The sequence below is a fragment of the Crassostrea angulata genome, chromosome 5 (genome assembly GCF_025612915.1).
Source record: "Crassostrea angulata isolate pt1a10 chromosome 5, ASM2561291v2, whole genome shotgun sequence".
In the NCBI taxonomy this organism is placed as follows: Eukaryota; Metazoa; Mollusca; class Bivalvia; order Ostreida; family Ostreidae; genus Magallana; species Magallana angulata.
Window position 1 is genome coordinate 43,795,796 of NC_069115.1, and position 18,915 is coordinate 43,814,710.

The following is an 18,915-nucleotide window of genomic DNA, read 5'->3' on the forward strand; positions in this document are numbered from 1 at the left end:
TATTTTTCGCCCACGGAAATGGCCGAGTAGTTACGATTGGTGAAAAGTTCAGCTAAATTGATGGAACAGCAATTGTTTTTCAGTGCGAGACAGATACTGTACGTCACTTTGTCATGGTTATAGTGACGTGATATCATTACTTTGATCTTTAGCCTTTTTCTGTGTTATAGTTCTATAACTGCAAAAGCTTACCTAACTCTTATTAAGAAAAATAATCGCAGCACATACTGTTTGTTTGGTCCAAGGATACATGAACTATATATATACAGGGTCATATTTTGAAAAGTGTTTTCTCTCAAAGATTTTACACCGTTATAAATTCGCCATAACAGAGCTACTTTTTATAGATAACTTGACTGTAATGTAGATTAGCCCCTTCTTATTATTTAAAAATCAGACAATGAAAGCGCAAGAAGCAAAAACTTCCGGCTTACAGTACATCTACTGTATATGCAATAAATGTAGTCTCTTGAAAATCGCTAAATAAAGTCGCTCCGAAGGAAAGTTGATGATGAAAAGGGTCCGGGAAATGTTTTATGAAGCGAGTTTTTCAGTTTGTTCTAATTTCTGCTTTTGTTAAGAAACGGTTAACGTTAAAATGAATATTCAAATTTTAACTCTTAAAGCTCTTCGATTCAAATTTCCAGGTTACATGTATGTGCATATGAAATTTGATGCACGCAGTTGCATAATCCAAGGGAAATTATAGCATACATGTATTTCATGGTCCCTCCCAACATTGAAAAATTGAAGGATATATAAAGTGTAAGTATTAAATAAATGAATATTATGGTACACGGAAAGTAGAACCCAACTCCAAAATGCCTACGATGTTGATTTCTGCAAACATTATATTTTTCATTCCGTGGATTCGTTTCATTGAGAGATCGGAAATAACAATGGTATATGGCGGAAATCAACACTTGTCCTTTGTAACACCAGTTATTACCGTCTAAAAGTGTTCAAACAGTTGTTTGCCGACAAAAACAAAACAATGCTATAATTGGATTCAGCGCTTATTTTCGATTGTGACAATTTTTCGAAATTATCATTCAATTGCCACATTTATTGCTTTATTATTATGTCTCTCTGTTCGTAAATTTTAGTCACACCCTTTTTGTGATTCCAACGAAGTTGCATACAAAAATTCAAAGCCATTGCGATACTGTAAAGAGTTCTGTTAAAACAATGAAAAATGGCAATTCATCCAGTTTCATTTTTTTGTGTGCTGCTCTACTGAATTTAAATATGTTGCTTTAGAATTTGATTTACAGAGAAAAAACCTTTATAGATCGATTTCTTTAATGCATAACAAATAGAAATCTACAACAGTTACAAGACTTTGGCAATCTGAACTCGATGTCAACTTGATAGACTAAACCCACAAGCCGTTCATTTTTCTCCCCCGACTATCAATATGTGAATCACTCAAATTGTTCAACTTTATCATTGAATTTCTTTCAACTGAAGAGATGGTATTTTGCGTAGATAAATTCATGTGGTCCGCGATTATATAGAATTGATCTGGATTGATATCTGAGTAAGTGTATACTAAACATATGGTTTATATATACGCTGGCTGCAGGTTAATACAAAAAGTATGCTGAATTCTGTGACGTCTTATGAAATTTTCAAGTGAGGAATTTTGTGACGTCTTTTTGAAATTTACGAGTGTTCAGTTTCAAAAAAAATATTAAAAACCAACTTTTTTAACATGTGAGCAAAATTAGAATTCAATACTTTACGTCATAAAATGTGGAAATATTTATGTTTTAAACAAAAATCTATAATTGCAAGAGAATTTTTTAAAATACAAATTGAGAGTCCTGTTAGATTATTTTACACTGATGAGACGTTTCATTTTTCACACACTCTCATTTCAGTCAAATTTAAAGTAAAATGATATTAATTTTTCTATGTTATCAGTTGTTGTTTTTAATTTTTTACCTACTTGCTATACGTAATATTTGCAATCTACGATGATCAATCTATCGAACATTGATGAAAAGAAAATTCATTAAAAAAAAAGAGATAACTTTTTTTCAATGTTCGAATGATTACATATGCTGTTCTTTTTTTATTAATCTTGACAGGTTTTTTTTAACACAGGGTGTCGGAGTAGATAGCGGGGATGTGGAGGAATTGGTTTTTGCATTGTGTTTTGTAAACAGTCAAGGATTTGATGACGTGATCAAACCCACTCTTTGTTTTTCAGCCTGACAAAACTCACCTGTCAAATCAAAATTTAAACTTTAGACTGTTTGAAGAAGTTTTTTACATTTGATTTTCTGATTTTGTTCCCGCTTTTTGCAGGTGCGCTTGCATGTTTAAACATCAGGGACATGTAACTTGTCCACATTGGTGGTGGTGGTTGGGGGGGGGGGGGGGGGGGGGTGAGTAATATATGACAACCTGTGTGACTTAACGGCAAAGAGGAATTTGTTATTTTCTCCGCAAACCGGAAATTAAGATTTTATTTGTCAAAATATTGTTTTATTTCAAAATTATTCATTTCATGTCATATAAAAAGATATTATATCATTATTCATTATGAAAACTTTCAATTCATAATATATACAAACTCATTGCATCCTTACTATTTGCATTTGAACATTGAAAATAATGCAACTTAATTCACGTGCTGCCCATTAATTATAAAACATATCAAAGAATAACTGCGTAGTAATGATGGAAAAAAAAACTATCATCGCACTCTAAACTCAAAAAAGCTAAAAAACACAAAAGAGTTCCTTATGACAGATAAGTATACATGAATCCACTCTAAATTCGATTGCACAGTGACAATTTAAGCTCAGTTTTTTCCGAAGAATGTGCTATAAACAGCAATGTTTCAATTAGGAAAATACTCATTGATTATCTCTTCCCCTTCCTCTTGCATAATGGGTTTCAGCACACCAACTGTTCTTCCGTCTACATACTTGGCCTACGAGACAATTATTGTCTATGTACAGTCATAAACTCTTCACCAAACTTGACATTCAGCGGTCATCGGGTCTAACTGTAATCAAAACTTAGCCCGCCAAACCAAATAAAAGGAGGTACTTGCAGACCAATACCAGCGTGTGGTTGCCATGAATGAAAAAACCGTGGAAATATTTTCGATAAATTCAGATCACAACCCGAAGTCTCCATTCCCTCTTTTCTCAAGTCTCTTGCAATGCAAGGAAGTGGCATTGAGAATATGTCTCCTCTTGCCTTCAGTGTTAAGGCGCAGCCACACATAGCAATGCAGTTAAAGAGTTTCGTGGTTGGGATCGCCATCTTTGCCTACAGAGGGCGTTCTGGTGGCGAGATCCCGGTCATCATTCCGGCGGAAGTCTTTGGGCTGATGCTCTCCACGATCAAGGACAGGCAGTCCAAGCTGGAGACGTTTCCGCAATGTGCTTGCTGCTGCGCTTGCGCAGATGTCTGTTGGTGATGTTCGTAACCTTGAAATATAATTAATATACATTATAACATGCTTATACTGAATTCATGCTTTCATCAAAACCAGTTACAATTCCTACAAATCTTAGACAGTATTTTGATTTTTTCGGATAAAATGAATGACGTTTATATATAAAGAATAAAACCTGTGTGTCCGAGGCACTTCGCTAAAGTGTGTATTACTGTAGTTTTAGCATAACAGCTCTGTGTTTTGATTTTTTTCGGAGGGGGGGGGGGTCAAATACTTGTTTTATTTTTGTGAGAAGAGTATATTAGAGTTATTGATTTAAAACACTTTATTTTGATTTGTTCCTTGAGCTTACACTAAAATATTCAAAGTTTCATTTATTTACATACATTTTACCAATTTAGCATTGTAAAATAATATCAAATATTTAATCGTTTTCTGAAACGAAAAAAAAAGATATCTTTCTAATGAATCCTAGAATAAAAATACATGCAGAAGAAAATCAATTCTTATGCAACGCTTTATGGTGTGGAAAAAGTTACACGCATACATACGTAAAAAAGCAGATTGACAATGATTGTAACAATTATAAACTGATCTTGGAAGGAATTCAGAAATTACAATCATTACGTTTATTGGATGTACACGTTTAGCACCAAAAAGCCGGAAAGTATTAAATATATCTATATTTCAGTGAATAAAATTCCTCAATAAACAGGCTGTATCATGTCGTCTCTACACTGAATCAACACAAACAGTAATTCTAAAGTTTAAAAACACGGAACTACTGTGTATAACATGATACTGTTTGCCACAAATAACAACATATTTGTCATGAGTGAGCCGCAAATAAATAACCGTTCAACACAAAATTGACCCCGCAATGCATGTTATCATATAAAAGGTGAAAGTACTTTTAGAGTTGCTTGCAATGAAATTGTCTAAAACTGAAATCTGTTCTACATGTTTTTTCACTTCCCAGAAACTTTTCTTTAAATTGTGCATAAAAGCCCATTATTTCACTTGCATATATCTAATGTGCTCTTCACAAAAGTTTGAACATGGTATTTTCTTAGAAGTGTGCGTATAAGCAAATCAAAACTTTTAGTTAATGATGTAAAGAATTTCGAAATACCGCGCATTTCATTTCATATTGTATTCAAAATTTAAAATGTAATAATACCTATAAAGACAGAGTCTAGTAAAGGGGTAAATTCTATTATGCGTCGTATCTTGCCTAGCGGTCCGCTTGGCAAACGTATCAATTAACTCCAACTCCTTAATGCATTCTGAGTTGATATATCCTATTCTTTTTTGACAAAGCGCATCTTTATGCAGGGTAATTCTTCAGAACAAAATAGATACAACAGACGGGGGCTCATGCAGGCAGGAATTAAGGCACAATTTGTCTTTCGACGCCATAAAAAAAGAATTATGTAAAATGCCAAATGTTTTAATGGAACTTCAACGCTGATGAGGATACCTGGTTTTAAGTATATAAAACTGTAAAGAAAATACAGGAAGAAATTTAAAGCTAGCCGGGTTTTCGTATCCTGTAGCATGCTGCTGGAATTTCCAACTAAGGAAAACATCGTTGAAAATACAATGTATTATAAATAGAAATTTCCTAGAAGCATTTCTAATTTATTTTTTTTAAATAATGTGCTAGATGGTTTTTTTTCAGGGGGAATTTCATAAGACTTTATACAAGTGTACACAACCAATTATCGGTTACAACAGAATCAAAATATTTTATAGCTATTGGCCGAAAAATGACACAATCAGGACACAGTCAGGATAATGAAATATTATTTGATAAAAGTGTATCATATTTATATTGTATACACGATGCATTTATATTTTAATTTTTAGTACTTGCAGAGAGAGAGAGAGAGAGAGAGAGAGAGAGAGAGAGAGAGAGAGAGAATGAACTTGATTTATTTCACAACGATAAACAAGTTCGTCAACATCTCGTTGGCATGGATGTTAGCGCGAGGGGGTCATTGATGTGGGGGGAAGCCGGATTGCCCGGAGAAAACCCACGCGTCCAAAAGAGAGAGAGAGAGAGAGAGAGAGAGAGAGAGAGAGAGAGAGACTCACCATTGCCGTGGGTGTACCCCGGATGTACGTCGCCTAGGTGATGGAGTTTGTCGTAGTACTGGGGACTATTGACAGTCTGTAAATAGTAAACAAGAAATTTAGGGTTTTTTTATTTTTTAATTCCCAAAGTTTTAGAAAAATGAATAAATATGATAGATATAATATATATAATCATATAATACACCAAAGGGAATGGATATGATATTTTAAAGAAAAAAAATCCAACGTTAACATGAGTAAGAGGTATATTACAGAAGAAAAGCTGTTGGGGATGTACACTTCGCCATTAAAAAACAAAATACATCTGAAATTTGAATATTGATTTTAAACTTCATCTTATGAAATGTTCATCGTATTGCTGCCTTGAAAATGAGATGCCGGAAGATTATCATATAAAATGATACTGATATTCATTCACTTTAGTTTACTCTTCTTTGTTACATGTATATTTAACCACTATATATGCATGCTTATATTATGTAACCTTTGTTTTTATGCTAGATGTATAACAATTGAGGATTTTCCAGGCACTTATTAAACACAGCGCCTTCTTGTGTTGTGTGAACCAAAAATTATGACGGTCGAAAGAGCGGGATTGAAGACTTTATCCTATTTTTCTCTTCAGCACTCAGAATTGAATTTCATCAAGTGAGCATCACTCAGAAAAATTTCCGACAATGCATATTCTGTAAGTGCTTGGGGATGCCGAATTCAAAGGACTGTTTCAATGATGTATCATTTGGTTCCAAAGGCCCTTTTTACTTTCGAATTAAAACTACACGTGTGTCCGGGCTTTTAATGAAATGGAAAACTAAATATGGAATAAATGATCACTTAAATAATTGAAATTAACAATTATTGTAATTTAATTCCAAAAAAAGGACAGGTGTTTGCTTTTCAATCAAGGACTCTATTGATGAACAGTTTAATGAGTTCAGCTAGAGATAGGAACATACACAAACAGTTTAATCATTTCAATTTCCGTGATATTCAATTGGTTTACATGTAAATTTGACAAATCCCAACGTAAAGTGCGCATGCATTATTGTAGATGTTTAAATTTTATATCAGCATAATAAGGTTTATCAAAATTGTTCATTTATTACATGGTGTAATTTATATATATGACATATCAGATTTCATATCATAATTAGTTTAAGAAAGACCAATATTATTTATTGTATGTCGATGCAAATTAATATGTGCGTTCTTTTCTTGTCTTTCGAGCGATTTATATTAACTTTCAATTTCTGCTGAAAATGTCAAATGCTTCAAATTTTAATAGAAGTTTGTGAAATTCATCAATGGTTCTTTGTGAATGAAATGAAAACAATTGTACAACATAATAGCTTCTTTTTCAAAATTTAAATGCAAACTAAATCTCCTTTTTGTTAAATTTTGCTTTAGTTTTATTTTTTTTATTTTTGCGGAATAATTCAGCAAAACCATGTCTAAGACTACTTTTTTGGTTTGTAGCGTCTAATAAAATCATGGTCCTTTCTTTCTCATCACAGTTTTTGTTAAGAGTTTGCGTTATTTATATCATTTAAGATTGCAAAAGAATCAAATTGAATCATACAAATAATTAGATCCATAGAAAGTCTTTTTTTCTACAACATATAGCAATGTTTTTTATCACAACGAACGCGTTTCGCTTTATTAAAATTCAAGGTTTTTTGTAATACACCTTCTAGGTCGTATAGAATTTAACAATTTAATGAAGGTTGCAATACTGCAATATGAACAAATATGTATTTTTTGTTTCTTTATTTAAAAGATCATTTAAGATTTAGCATCAGTCTTGAAAGATTTTATGATTGTTCAATTTGATCCAGAGTGGGGAAAAAATGAAAAAAAACATATAGAACAGTGATAAAAGACAAAAGGAAGTCATTGAAAAATTCACCCCTTGGAGAATTTCAAAACGGAAGAATATGATAATTAGGAAACCCACTGCAGAGGAAACAGGCGGACCAGAAAGGAAGCGCCATTCTAATTGCGCTTCTCTCGATTCACTCTGCTCTTGAGATTAATCGGGTGTGAATACATGTCAAACTGCGAGACTACGTAAATATTCTCTCAGAAAGGAAATATTGTTTAAGTGCCAGGCTATTTTAATCTTCTAAATAGCTAAAAAGAATATGAATTACAAGATTTCGTTTCAAAAAATACTTTTTTCCAAATCACGTGATAAGTAATCATGACATAATCATATATGCACCCTCAAATACGTGTTCGATACACTGCCCACGTGATCAGTGCAGCCATTATAATAATATTATGGCAGTGATTGAAACTGAAGTTAGCAATTAATCACATTCAAATATATTTCGCGGTTTAAAAAAATATAGCATCCATCATATTTTGCAGAGACTATGTTGCATTCAAATAGCCTCATTACGAGTTTCTGGATCTTTTTGTTTTATGTAACATAATATATGTATACTCACAATCCGTTACAAAAATTCCTGGAGTGAACTTTAAACAACAAACCAAATTTTGAAATAAGTAGCAAAATTACTTGATATGTTAATTAGTGCAATAGTGGAAGAATTTCGTCGTATAACACATTCTGACTATATCAGTTTGTGCATTGGAATTTAGATATTCTAGAATTATTTATCGAGCATCCTGATACAGTTTAAAAATTAATCTTATAGTGTATTTTTGTCCAAGGGTGCTCAGTTTTCTTCCGTGTTTCCTTATCTCTATGTCCAAAAAATGTCACTATTTCGTTTTTGCCGGGTTTTTTTTTTTTATAATTTTTACGTAGAATTGAATAATTAAACTATGCCCATTTTCCCATGAAGACAAAGTTCAGAAAATGTTTACTGCAGCTAATATACATGCAAATATCGTGCATTGATCAATTTTAACGGCAAAGTCTTTATTCTATTGTCTGATTTGCAACACGTTAATGTGCCGGTTTGAACAAAAGATAACTTCCGTTAAACTAAGGACTTCAGAAATAGCCCGTATGAGAAAACCTTATTTATAACATGAAATAAAAATATTATCTTTATGGGATCTCAGTAGTAATCGCAAAGAAGCAGCGATTATAATCTTAAAGAAGCAAAGATTTATCAGATTTCGGAATCGTTAACGTCGCTCGCATATGGTTTTTCAATATATGTTCTACTGTCTGCGAGTTTTTGGGACCGTCATGGCCGTCTTTTCCTGTTAGTAAATTTAATCAATCCATAGGGAGCAGAAGTAATTTTCATCAGCATGGTGGGATCTGATGTATCTGAACATGTTATCCAATTTAAACATGTTCCTGGTCAAATATTGCTGCATTTTGCTGCTAAATGAGAAAAAAAAAAAACGGAAGGAAATGTCGTTAAAGAACTTTAAATACGCGTTGTCGACTTGTCGGTGTTCCCGAGCCAAATATTTTGGCACAACCCTTGACATAATGCTAACTATGTTTATCTGAGAAGGAGAAGGGACATTGATGAAGAAATTTAGACTGATTTAATGAGAATATTTTATCTAGAATTTATCGAACCGTCGGTCTTAAATCCCCAATGAAGTGCTATCTAAATCGTCCCGTCGATAGGGCTTTTATTAATTAGATGAAAGCTTTGACCCGATAGAGAGTCTTGTTTGATGTGGGGCATGTATGATGAAGAAGATGAATTTTAATTATCAAAGTAGATTTTATGTTTCGATTTAATTTTTTCTCTGATGGTGTTCTTGCTACAAGATATTTAAATATTTTTACGAGTTTTCGTTCCCTTTGAAATTTTCCACTGAAATAGATGTTCTATTTTCTTTTTCCAACACACAAGAATTCGAACTTCTCTTCGATGATAATTTTCATAATTTTAAACGTATTTGCCACCCTACCTACCTAAATGACTCATTCTATATAATATATTTATGTATTCACCAATTAACACCTTCAAGTGGTCGTCACATAAATTTTACGAATCGAAATTGACACTCGTATAAAAAACGGGAATTAACGAACTTGGACACTGACAGATGAACTCCGTAGCATCTTTACACGGTTTGATAAATCTTGGGGTGAGACTTAAGAATTTCAGGCTCTCGCTTTAGGGCCCCGCGGGAGTTGATTAGCGGCAATTGTGGTCATTAAAAATCGACTGTGTCTAATTCCCGCTAATCAGAGAGCGTGTTGACAGAAGGAGCTCGTGGTCAGGGGTGCCTCTGATAAGTAGCGAGAAAATGACAGTGTTTTCATTTCTCTGATTTATAGAATTTGTCACTTTTAATATCGTTTAAATAGAAACAGATTTCACTTTGATAGACTATATTTTATATAAGGCTTAGCAATATCATTTTAATATTCATATTCAAACAAATTTAATTGTATTATGAAGAAAACCTGATGAATGATTTTTTTAAAGTCGTTTTTTCCATATTTTTCTTCAGTTTAAAAAAATCATTAATTACAGAATTTAACAAATTTTTAGATTAATACGCAAGGTCTGGTACATCAGAGAATTGTCCAGATATCTTTTTTTTTCAAATAGTATCACGAATAGGGTGAAACAAAAAAAAACTTTATCCATTTTCTAGCTCATTCATCAAACCGCATGCGTGAGGATGTTTTGTCACGGTTTGACGCTGAGCAGATTTTCGTTGTTTGCAAATGTTAACAAGTGTCAAAAGCCTAGAGAAGTTACTTATATTGGATATAAATCAAGCTAATTTTAAAGAAAATATTTTCACGACTTTCTTTAATAAAAGTCTTCGAGAACATGAGAAGGGTCATGCTAATTTCAGAACCGTCTCCACAGGAATAGCCTCTTTTTCACGCGACTTCGTCCATCGTCTGAACAATTTCTTAATAAACTCCTAATTTTCGTAGCCACTGATTAATGGCTAGTTTTCTTTTATCCTAACAGGAATATTTATTTTCTTACTTCATTAAATTGGGTGCACCTCATAAATGTTGGAGATGCCATATTTTTGTTCCGCACGGGGTGCACATATATTGTTTCCAATTACTTGCCTGCCCAGAGATATAGTTATTGCTGGAATAACAAATTATGGCTTTCATTTTCTTATCAAAAACATATCATTTTTTCTTCTGCGAAGAATAATGATGATTTTAGCCTGTCAAAAGGAAAGAAGATAGCAGAATGCTATGAATTAGTCTAACACTTACTTATTTTTTCCAGTTTAATTTTTTTAGTCATTATAACATTTTGAAAACAACTGTAGTTAAAAATTATGATATAGTTTGCAAAAACCTAGAGAAAAATAAAAAAAAAATTAAATGTTGGTTTTAAAACTTTCAACTAGTCCCTAGTCTCTTTTAATGATGGAGATACACTAAATTCCAGCATTTGTTTCGATTTTTGTGACGTTTTTGAATGTTTATTTACAGTGAGAAACTATTAAAGCGGCAATCTGAAAATCTGCTTATTTTCCCGAAAACAATATATGTCATCGAACAATAAACAAATGTACATTACGGAATTGAGTCCAATTTTTTATTTTATCTCGGTTCACCAAGAATATGAAATTCATCAAGGCTTATCTCACTTTAAAATAGATTATCTTTCGGAATAACAGTGTATTATCTCTGGGATTTTTTTCACCCTTAGTGCACCTATTTTAACGCTACGGAACTTAAATTTTCGTTCGAAGTTTGTTTGACATATGCAGATAATTATTTTGCAACTTTCAAACCTTTGATGTCAAAACGATAGCATTGCTTTCTCAACAATATTGGATAAGAATTAGTTTTAAAGCTTTGTAAATATTTGCTGCGTTGAAGAAATCATAGCATTTTCGTTTCCATTTTTTTGTTTTACTTTTAGTGGATTTATCTTTTGTTCTGTGTCTAGTTTCATTTTGATTAAAAATACTGATCGTAAAGAAATACATAACATTGGCTTTATAGCAGAAATGCTTCCCAACGTATACCGTGTACTTGCTATAATTTTTTTCGTTTTAAAAAAAAATATGAAAAGAAAGTAAAATTGAAAGATAGAAAGGCAGATATTTTCGCTATCAATGTAGAATTCTGAAATGTACATATAAAGAAAAAAGTCATGACATTAAAGAGGGCTGGGTTGAACAATACAACCCGTACCTTTTCTGAACTCTACTGGGAGACCAAGTGAGATATACCTTTAAAAAAAATGAAAATAAAAAATGAGAAACTTACCATGTAGTCGGAACTGCCACTGGTCGACCCTGAGTCGTTTACGTGGTCATCTGTCCGGGGAATTCTATTGCCGTGTAACAGTTCTTCCAGACTTTCAATATATTCTATGGCGTTCCGTAAAATTTCTACTTTCGGCAGTCTTTGGTTGGGATTCGGACACGTCCGTCGTTTTAGCGTTTCGAACGCTTCATTGACTTTCCGAAGTCTTCTTCGTTCCCGAAGAGTCGCCGCTTTCCTTCGATCGATGGCCACAGTTTTGCGTTTACAGGCTTTACAGGCCCACAGAAGACACCTTCGGTTTGGTCCGTGAAAACCCGGGGCTAGAACGTGGGGGACACTATCCTCTCCATCGTCCGAACCCAGACTGTCTCTGTCTAGAGAATCCTCTTTTGATGGCGAACTGCACTCGGAACCATGATTTTCATTGCATTTTTCAAAGGAAGATTCACCTTTTATCAGTTTAACTTCACACTCGATCTCTTTCTCATTTTTGGCATCCTTCATTTCAGAATATTGGCGTTGATCTTTCGGTGGGGCACAAAACTCGGATTTGACGCTCGAGAGGTCGGAAGATGGAGGCTGTAGAGGTGAAAAAAATGTCCTTGAAGGGATATTGGGGGATTGGTAAGGATACATCTCGGAGCCGTAGGGACGATCGAAATGGCGATGAAATGTTACGTTGTTCGAACCGTAGTAATCGGAGTTCCCCGATGAATTGGTGTAAGATAAATCCGTCAATTGGCGCCCTTCTGGCATCTCGCCTGCAACCAACGGATGTCCAGCATAGTTCTGGTGGCTTGGTTCATACCGGCAACTCCGAAAATCCGCCATCATCATCATCTTGATAAAAAGAGCGCGTGCTGAGCTATCGTCTGCTTTTTCAATTTAATACGTTTATGATGAAAAATTTGTAGTAAAACTGAAGTAAATTCGCACGGAGAGTATTAAAACTCTAATAAATCAACAAAGAGTATCCCCTTGGTTTTCAAATCAATCAAGGGACTTTTTAACGCAACTTTCCAAAATTCCTCCTAAATAACTGCCTGCGGAAAGTTTTTCGTTTCAGAATTGTTGCTTTGAAAATTCTAATTGCCAGTTGTAATTTTTTACTCGCCGAATTTTTGCAGGCAACGTTTAGCATTAAATGCTAAACTGTTTCCAGAGACCATTAACTGGAACCATTTTCACGTTTAGCAAGTTTTCGTATGTCATCAAGTCGTGTTCTAAAATTTTCGAAACTCGATAAGAAAATAAATTTCACACGTGGAAAATATTTTCAAATTAATTAACTGTCAAGCTCACCATTCACACAGCGAGGAGCAAATTTGTTTGGGAGAGCGAAGCGAAAGCTATATCTCAGTAGCGTTTTTTAAAAATAATGGCAGGGATAACAAGAAATTGGAATATTTATAACAAGGCTTGTTACGTGAGAAGCGTTTGAAGTTTTTGGATTCTAAATCATTTCCAAAGCACTACATATTATTAGCGATCAGCCAATCAACGCCCTCGCTGAAAGATGATGAATTTTCTTCCGCATTCAAGCCACCCCCCATTTTACGCCTTTTCATGGCAAAACGAACGATATAGGAAAAGGTCACTTGAGAGGTCAAAAGTGAATTGAAAGTAAAAACACATGTGAGGTGAAAGCAAGATGAGGGGAGACGATCCCTCTTGTAGTACGACTTACTGAATAAAAATATTGAGTGATTCAAGTGGGGCTTTCAATTCTCCATTTACCAAAGGTTCCACAAGAGACATACATTCATTGGCACTTAAAAACTCGTGTACAACTTCCGATTCTCAATAGTATTTAAAAGAAAAAGTGCAAGGGATATCCCTTTCCTCTAGATGAAAACAAAAGATATTATCAACATCGTATTTTTTGAAAACATAATTAAGAATATTGTATTAAAAGAGTACGTAATGAAGCATTAAAAACAAGAAAATATAAGTGTCTTTTCGCATCTATCGTTTTAGAGCATTTCGTCTCAAAGCGCTAAGTAAACCATCAATGCACGTGCATGTTCCCTTTAAATTGATTACCGCTTGAGTGTCCACTTTTGAAAACATGAATGTGTTTTTTATTCAGTGGTGAGAAATGCCGTTCTAGCATGAAACGTAGGAGGGAGTACTAAAAAGAAAAAAAAATACACCCAAATCATAGTACCTTCCTATAATCAGCCAGTTCAAGTGTAAATCAAAGGGGAGGCTTCAAAATATGAGCTCTGGGATCGAAGCTTGTCTCAATGTGAGTAGATTTTTCTTTGAAGTTTTCCGAAAAACTCACGCAGTTCCTCTCCAAAAACACGCCAAAGGAGACAATGTTATGGAACTCCTGAATGAAAACAATGATGTCATTATGTAAGTTTTAATGAGGATGTCGTGAGATCGAAGAGGAAACTGGCTTTTTGCGTAACTCAGTCAAGATTTAATTTTTGGTTACATTCAGTTAGTAATTATAAAAGAAAAAGAATAGTCCCCTTCATTAAGAATTGTTCATTCATCATTTTTCTGTATTTTTTGTAGGACGTCAAACAACTTGGGATTGTTATTCCGATTCTCTTCGCTGCAAATTGTGTGTAATGCTGAGGACAGCAATATTAATCCGCATAACTTAAAAAGTAATTTGCAAATATTTGTGAAATTATACCTTAATATCGTTCATGACTCTTTATTTTGCAAAATTAATGTACTTTCCATTAAAGTATGCTATTAAAAGTTTTTTTTTATCTATTAAAAAATTACGACCTTGAATTGTATTTTAACAATTAATAAAAATGAATAAACAAATAAACCTGGTCTCGAATGCAGAGTAATTCCCCTTGCCAATTTATATCCACTAATTCCTTCGAATCAAACAAATGTTGAAGTCTTTCATATAAAGAAAAATTAATGAAACAATACATGAAAACGTGTAGCAGAAAAGTCAATGTCTAAAATTGGGGGAGGGGGTTGTTTGTTTGTTTTTGTTTTGTTTGTTTGTTTGTTTGTTTGTTTGTTTGTTTGTTTGTTTACTTGTTTGTTTTTTGTTGGGTTTTTTTGGTTCGTTTGTTTTAACAATTAAAACGCGTTTTTGATATTTGATCTGCTATCGATGTTTTGAAATTTACATTTGCTTGAAGAAGTGAAATGGAGGGTTTATCATTGTAGGCTGCTGGTCAACAAATTACCTTTCAGATCTATACCTTTTATTTCTGTATATGACTTCTTGAAGTTATATGCATTTTACAGCTTTACAATTTGACTGTTTCCTTTTTTTTCTTTATAGTATTACAAAGCTCTTCTTCTCAAGAAAATCAATATAGTCTTATTTTGACTAAGACATCCGGTCCTCTTTTAAAGGGGAGGGGGAGGTACGGATTATTTGGTGTACTTGTACTTATTGTATTTGTTTTCATCTAAAGCTTGTGTTGAAATTCAATTATCTTCAATTGGATTTAAAGGGACCTGGAAACGATTTCAAATGAAAATTTTATTTTTTATTTCTATGTATAAAATAGTTTACTTTTGTATTTTGAATGATTCGCCAAAATTTGAATGTTAGAAGTTGCGTTACAAGCGAGATACAGAGGGGAAAAGTTGTTGATATGTAAACAAAGCTCGAGTCTTATAAGTTTGTTTACAAATACTGTAAAGTAAAGAAATTGCCATTTCTCTATCAAAATAACTTGTGGAAACAAGATAGACTGATTCAATGGGTTCATAGATAATTTCATTACAACTAACAGCAACATTGGATTGAAACTTATACCAATACAACCAATATGTGAACATTAACGGACTCGAGCTTTGTTTACAAAACAAAGAATTCTGCCCTCTGTAACTCGCTTGTAACTCGATACTTGACTTTTAAATTTTGTCAAGGCATTGAAAACGTCTTTATTAACAATTCTAGACATAAAAAATTGAAAAAATAAATTTTGAAATTGTTGAGCTCAGATCGTGTCCAAGTCCCTTTAATCTTTTTAAAAGAAAATTAATAATTTCCAAACCCTGTATTTCGTTTTTTTTTCTAATTATTTTCTTTTTCGTGCATCGATTTAGTGCATGTATGTGTATATTTATATTTTTGGAAGTGAAAGATTTTAGAAATATTGTTACCGGTATATCTTCTGCTGATAAAAGTCACATAAAAATGTATATGTCCTCATCAAATATTTTACCTCCTACCATAAAAACTTCAATTTAAATAAACTCTCTATAGATATTTGTGTGAGAAAAATAATGTGTTATTAAGGGTAAATATTTCTCCAATGACTTGATTTGATTTCAATTTTTTTTTCAAAAAATCACACAAGGGCCAATTGAATTAAACTTTCATTTAATTGTTACAGTCATGATAAAGTTTTAAATTAAATCGATATTTTGCCTATTTAAAAGAAGAGGTCTTTATTGTATAATTACTAATCACAGATAAGAATCAACAGATAGAAAGATAAGTTCGATGTGAGCAGGTGTTTGTGCATTTCCTTCCTTTATAGAGGAATAACAGGGCCACATTCGATATGAAACCGTAATTTGCTCATGGTATATTTCAATTCACGAGGGAAATACAATTCATATAAAGGAAGTTAAAAGAAAAATAGATAATAGTTCACGCGACGCATGCCAACAATTCAATTGCCGAATTATTGTTTGTTGAAGAATTATTATTTACAATTTTTTCTTATTGTTTAGCAAACATGTAGTGTAAAATTGTAAATTTTGAAATTACTGAGTGTGATGAAAGTTTTATATTTATAGCTTTAAACTATTATTAAGCTAAGAAAAATTCCAGATACATAAGCTTTAAAATTTTATATCTTTTCCTATATCAACCGCCACGACCGAATCCGACCATTCAGCTCTATTAACATCCACCGAGCAAATTTAATATGTACAATATTTTAACAACTTTTTAAAACCTATTGCTGAAAGAAGTTCATTTTCTGTTTGCATTTGAGAGAGAGAGAGAGAGAGAAAAGAAAACTTAATGTTGATAAATCACAAGTCAGGACCCAGAAGAAGGATTATGCTGTCATTTTTGCTAAAAACAATATTTACAATCATTTTCTTTATATCATAGCTCTTCCTTTCAGTATCTAATATTTTATCTGTTACACTATACCAATTCGTTTTTGTAAATGTTTTTGAAATAAAAAAAAAATTAGATTTCTAGTTTTCTTTTTTCAGTCAGCCAATTTAAAAGTACTACGACATACGTCCATCCAAGGTACACGTACGACATATACTCTCTCTCTCTCTCTCTCTCTCTCTCTCTCTCTCTCTCTCTCTCTCTCTCTCTCTCTCTCTCTTTGTTACCTTCAGTTACCTTCAATGGCAGTTAATTTCATTACACAGCTCGTTAACAAGGGGAATTACAGAACGCCAACCAGCGTAGAACCTTACACAAACCCAGAGGACGTGGGGAGAAATTCATAACCAACAAATCGTATACTCAACGCCTCATAAACAGAATATAAAACAGCTAAAATGTACTCTTTGTGGAGATCGTCTGCTTTTGAGATTTTGGTCATTTGACAATTGAGTGCGATTTCACAAAGCATGAAACTGACATCTTATTTCAAGCCAACTAGCCGAGAAAACTGGCTACATTTCGGCAGCCATGCGAGAGAGCGAGCTTCATGTAAGGCTTAATAATTGGTCATATATTGAGATTAAAATCGGGGTTTTTTTTCGGTAAAGCATTTATATAGCCACACATAAAGAATAAGGATCAGACGAGAAACGTAATCTGATGTGAGCTTTTTTAACTTCAAAACTTTTTTTCTAGAGAGAATATCTTTGATTTCTTTGAAAATGATTACAACCCCTGTACATTTTTTGAAGAAGTCTTTGTAGTTGGGTCTTAAAGTTTTCAGAAATAATGCGAATTCTTGAATCTAGGAGTAGCGTTACTGCCTTAAAATATTTGTTTATATAAAAGAGATTGTATCAGCGTTGTATATTAGGGATGTACTTTAGAACTCGGATTCGGGAGATCTGATATACATTTTATTTAGTCTTATATGCATACTTTGTAATCGTAGCATACAAAAAGATTGAGCAAGACATTTAATTTCCAGTAAACCATGATAAGAAAAATAACGCATTGATGATCAACCCTAAGTTGTTGTTCCGTAATATCTTCAAATAGTGTAAAAACTCTATGGGTATACGACATGCTATATTTAAAACTGTTTTCATTGATGCCACTGGGGCCAAAGGCGTATTAAAAAATAGAGATAATTCCAGACTGCAAAATTGTTTTTGTTATAACCAATAATTTTTTTTCCTTATTGGATATCTTTTTATTGAAATTTAAAGGATATGGGTTAATACGATAACGCAAATGCCCATTTGATTTAGTCGTAAAATACAGTCTGAATTTAGGTTTTACCCTATTAAATCTTTTTGGTAATGTTACATGTACGTACAATACAAGTTTGCAAAAGCACAATTTCTAACTATATTCAATTTTGAATATTTTAACAAATGATGAAAGAAGTTAAGGTTAAGATGAAAGCATTAAGGTTTGGTGGTATCGAATCCACTACTTAAAATCCCTAGTTATATAAGGTCCCTTAATGGAGGTTGTGATACAAATAGGCCGGTTTGAATGAACATACATGTATTCCAAGTTTTGAGCACATTTCAGGGTTATAGAAATTGATTGCATGTTAAATATACATACGCATTGTTTTGAATGATTTTATAAATAAACATATAATTAGATTTGCTGATATTTTTATTTTTTCATTATCATATCCATCCTTGTATATGCATTTTACCTGCCCTATCCACCCACCTTCTTTATAGTTAAAAGCTTAAGAGATTTGTTGGTAAAACTTGATCACACTTTGCTGTGACCTGAAAGCCTAATATTAAAGACGCTGCCTACTTAACGTTCATAAATCACGTGAACAGTTTTTCCAGTAAATGGAGGATAAATGTATACATACAGTCATGTAATATGTTTCTGAACAAATTAAGTATCATTTCCTATCAATCTTTCATGCGCAAATATTTGTCAGGTTTTTTTCCCTCGCCCTTCTTAGTTTGGAGGGGGGGGGGGGGTAATCAACACAGCTTTCAGTATTCTTGGCTTTGGAAAAAGTCGAGACAAAGTTGCGTTAAAAGCAAGAACACTTATACTTAAAGGGCTGGAATCTCTACCGTTATCAATATAATTGACCCATTCTAAAATAAGAGAGGTGGAATAACCTTTTCAATAACTTTATTCCTTGGGTGATCCTAAACCCATCCACCCCCTTTT

The 18,915-nt window shown here is 33.1% G+C and overlaps 1 protein-coding gene across 1 annotated transcript; it reads right to left on the minus strand.

Annotated features, from left to right (window-relative positions):
• Positions 1-2,455: 2,455 nt before the first annotated feature.
• LOC128186159 (transcription factor SUM-1-like) lies at positions 2,456-13,091 on the minus strand. The gene is made up of 3 exons (XM_052855904.1): positions 11,661-13,091; positions 5,516-5,591; positions 2,456-3,449 (listed from the first exon to the last, which is right to left on the minus strand). Exons 1-3 carry the CDS (start codon positions 12,498-12,500, stop codon positions 3,289-3,291), a joined length of 1,077 nt encoding a protein of 358 aa, XP_052711864.1. The 5' UTR covers positions 12,501-13,091; the 3' UTR covers positions 2,456-3,288.
• Between the last annotated feature and the right edge of the window lie 5,824 nt (positions 13,092-18,915).

Excerpts from the sequence above, each read along its gene's own strand:
- LOC128186159 (XM_052855904.1), bottom strand. The coding sequence starts at position 12,500 with ATGATGATGATGGCGGATTTTCGGAGTTGCCGGTATGAACCAAGCCAC. Across the intron at positions 5,592-11,660 it reads GTGGCAGTTCCGACTACATG|ACTGTCAATAGTCCCCAGTA; the intron begins GTAAGTTTCTCA and ends TACTATTTACAG. Across the intron at positions 3,450-5,515 it reads GGGGTACACCCACGGCAATG|GTTACGAACATCACCAACAG; the intron begins GTGAGTCTCTCT and ends TTATATTTCAAG.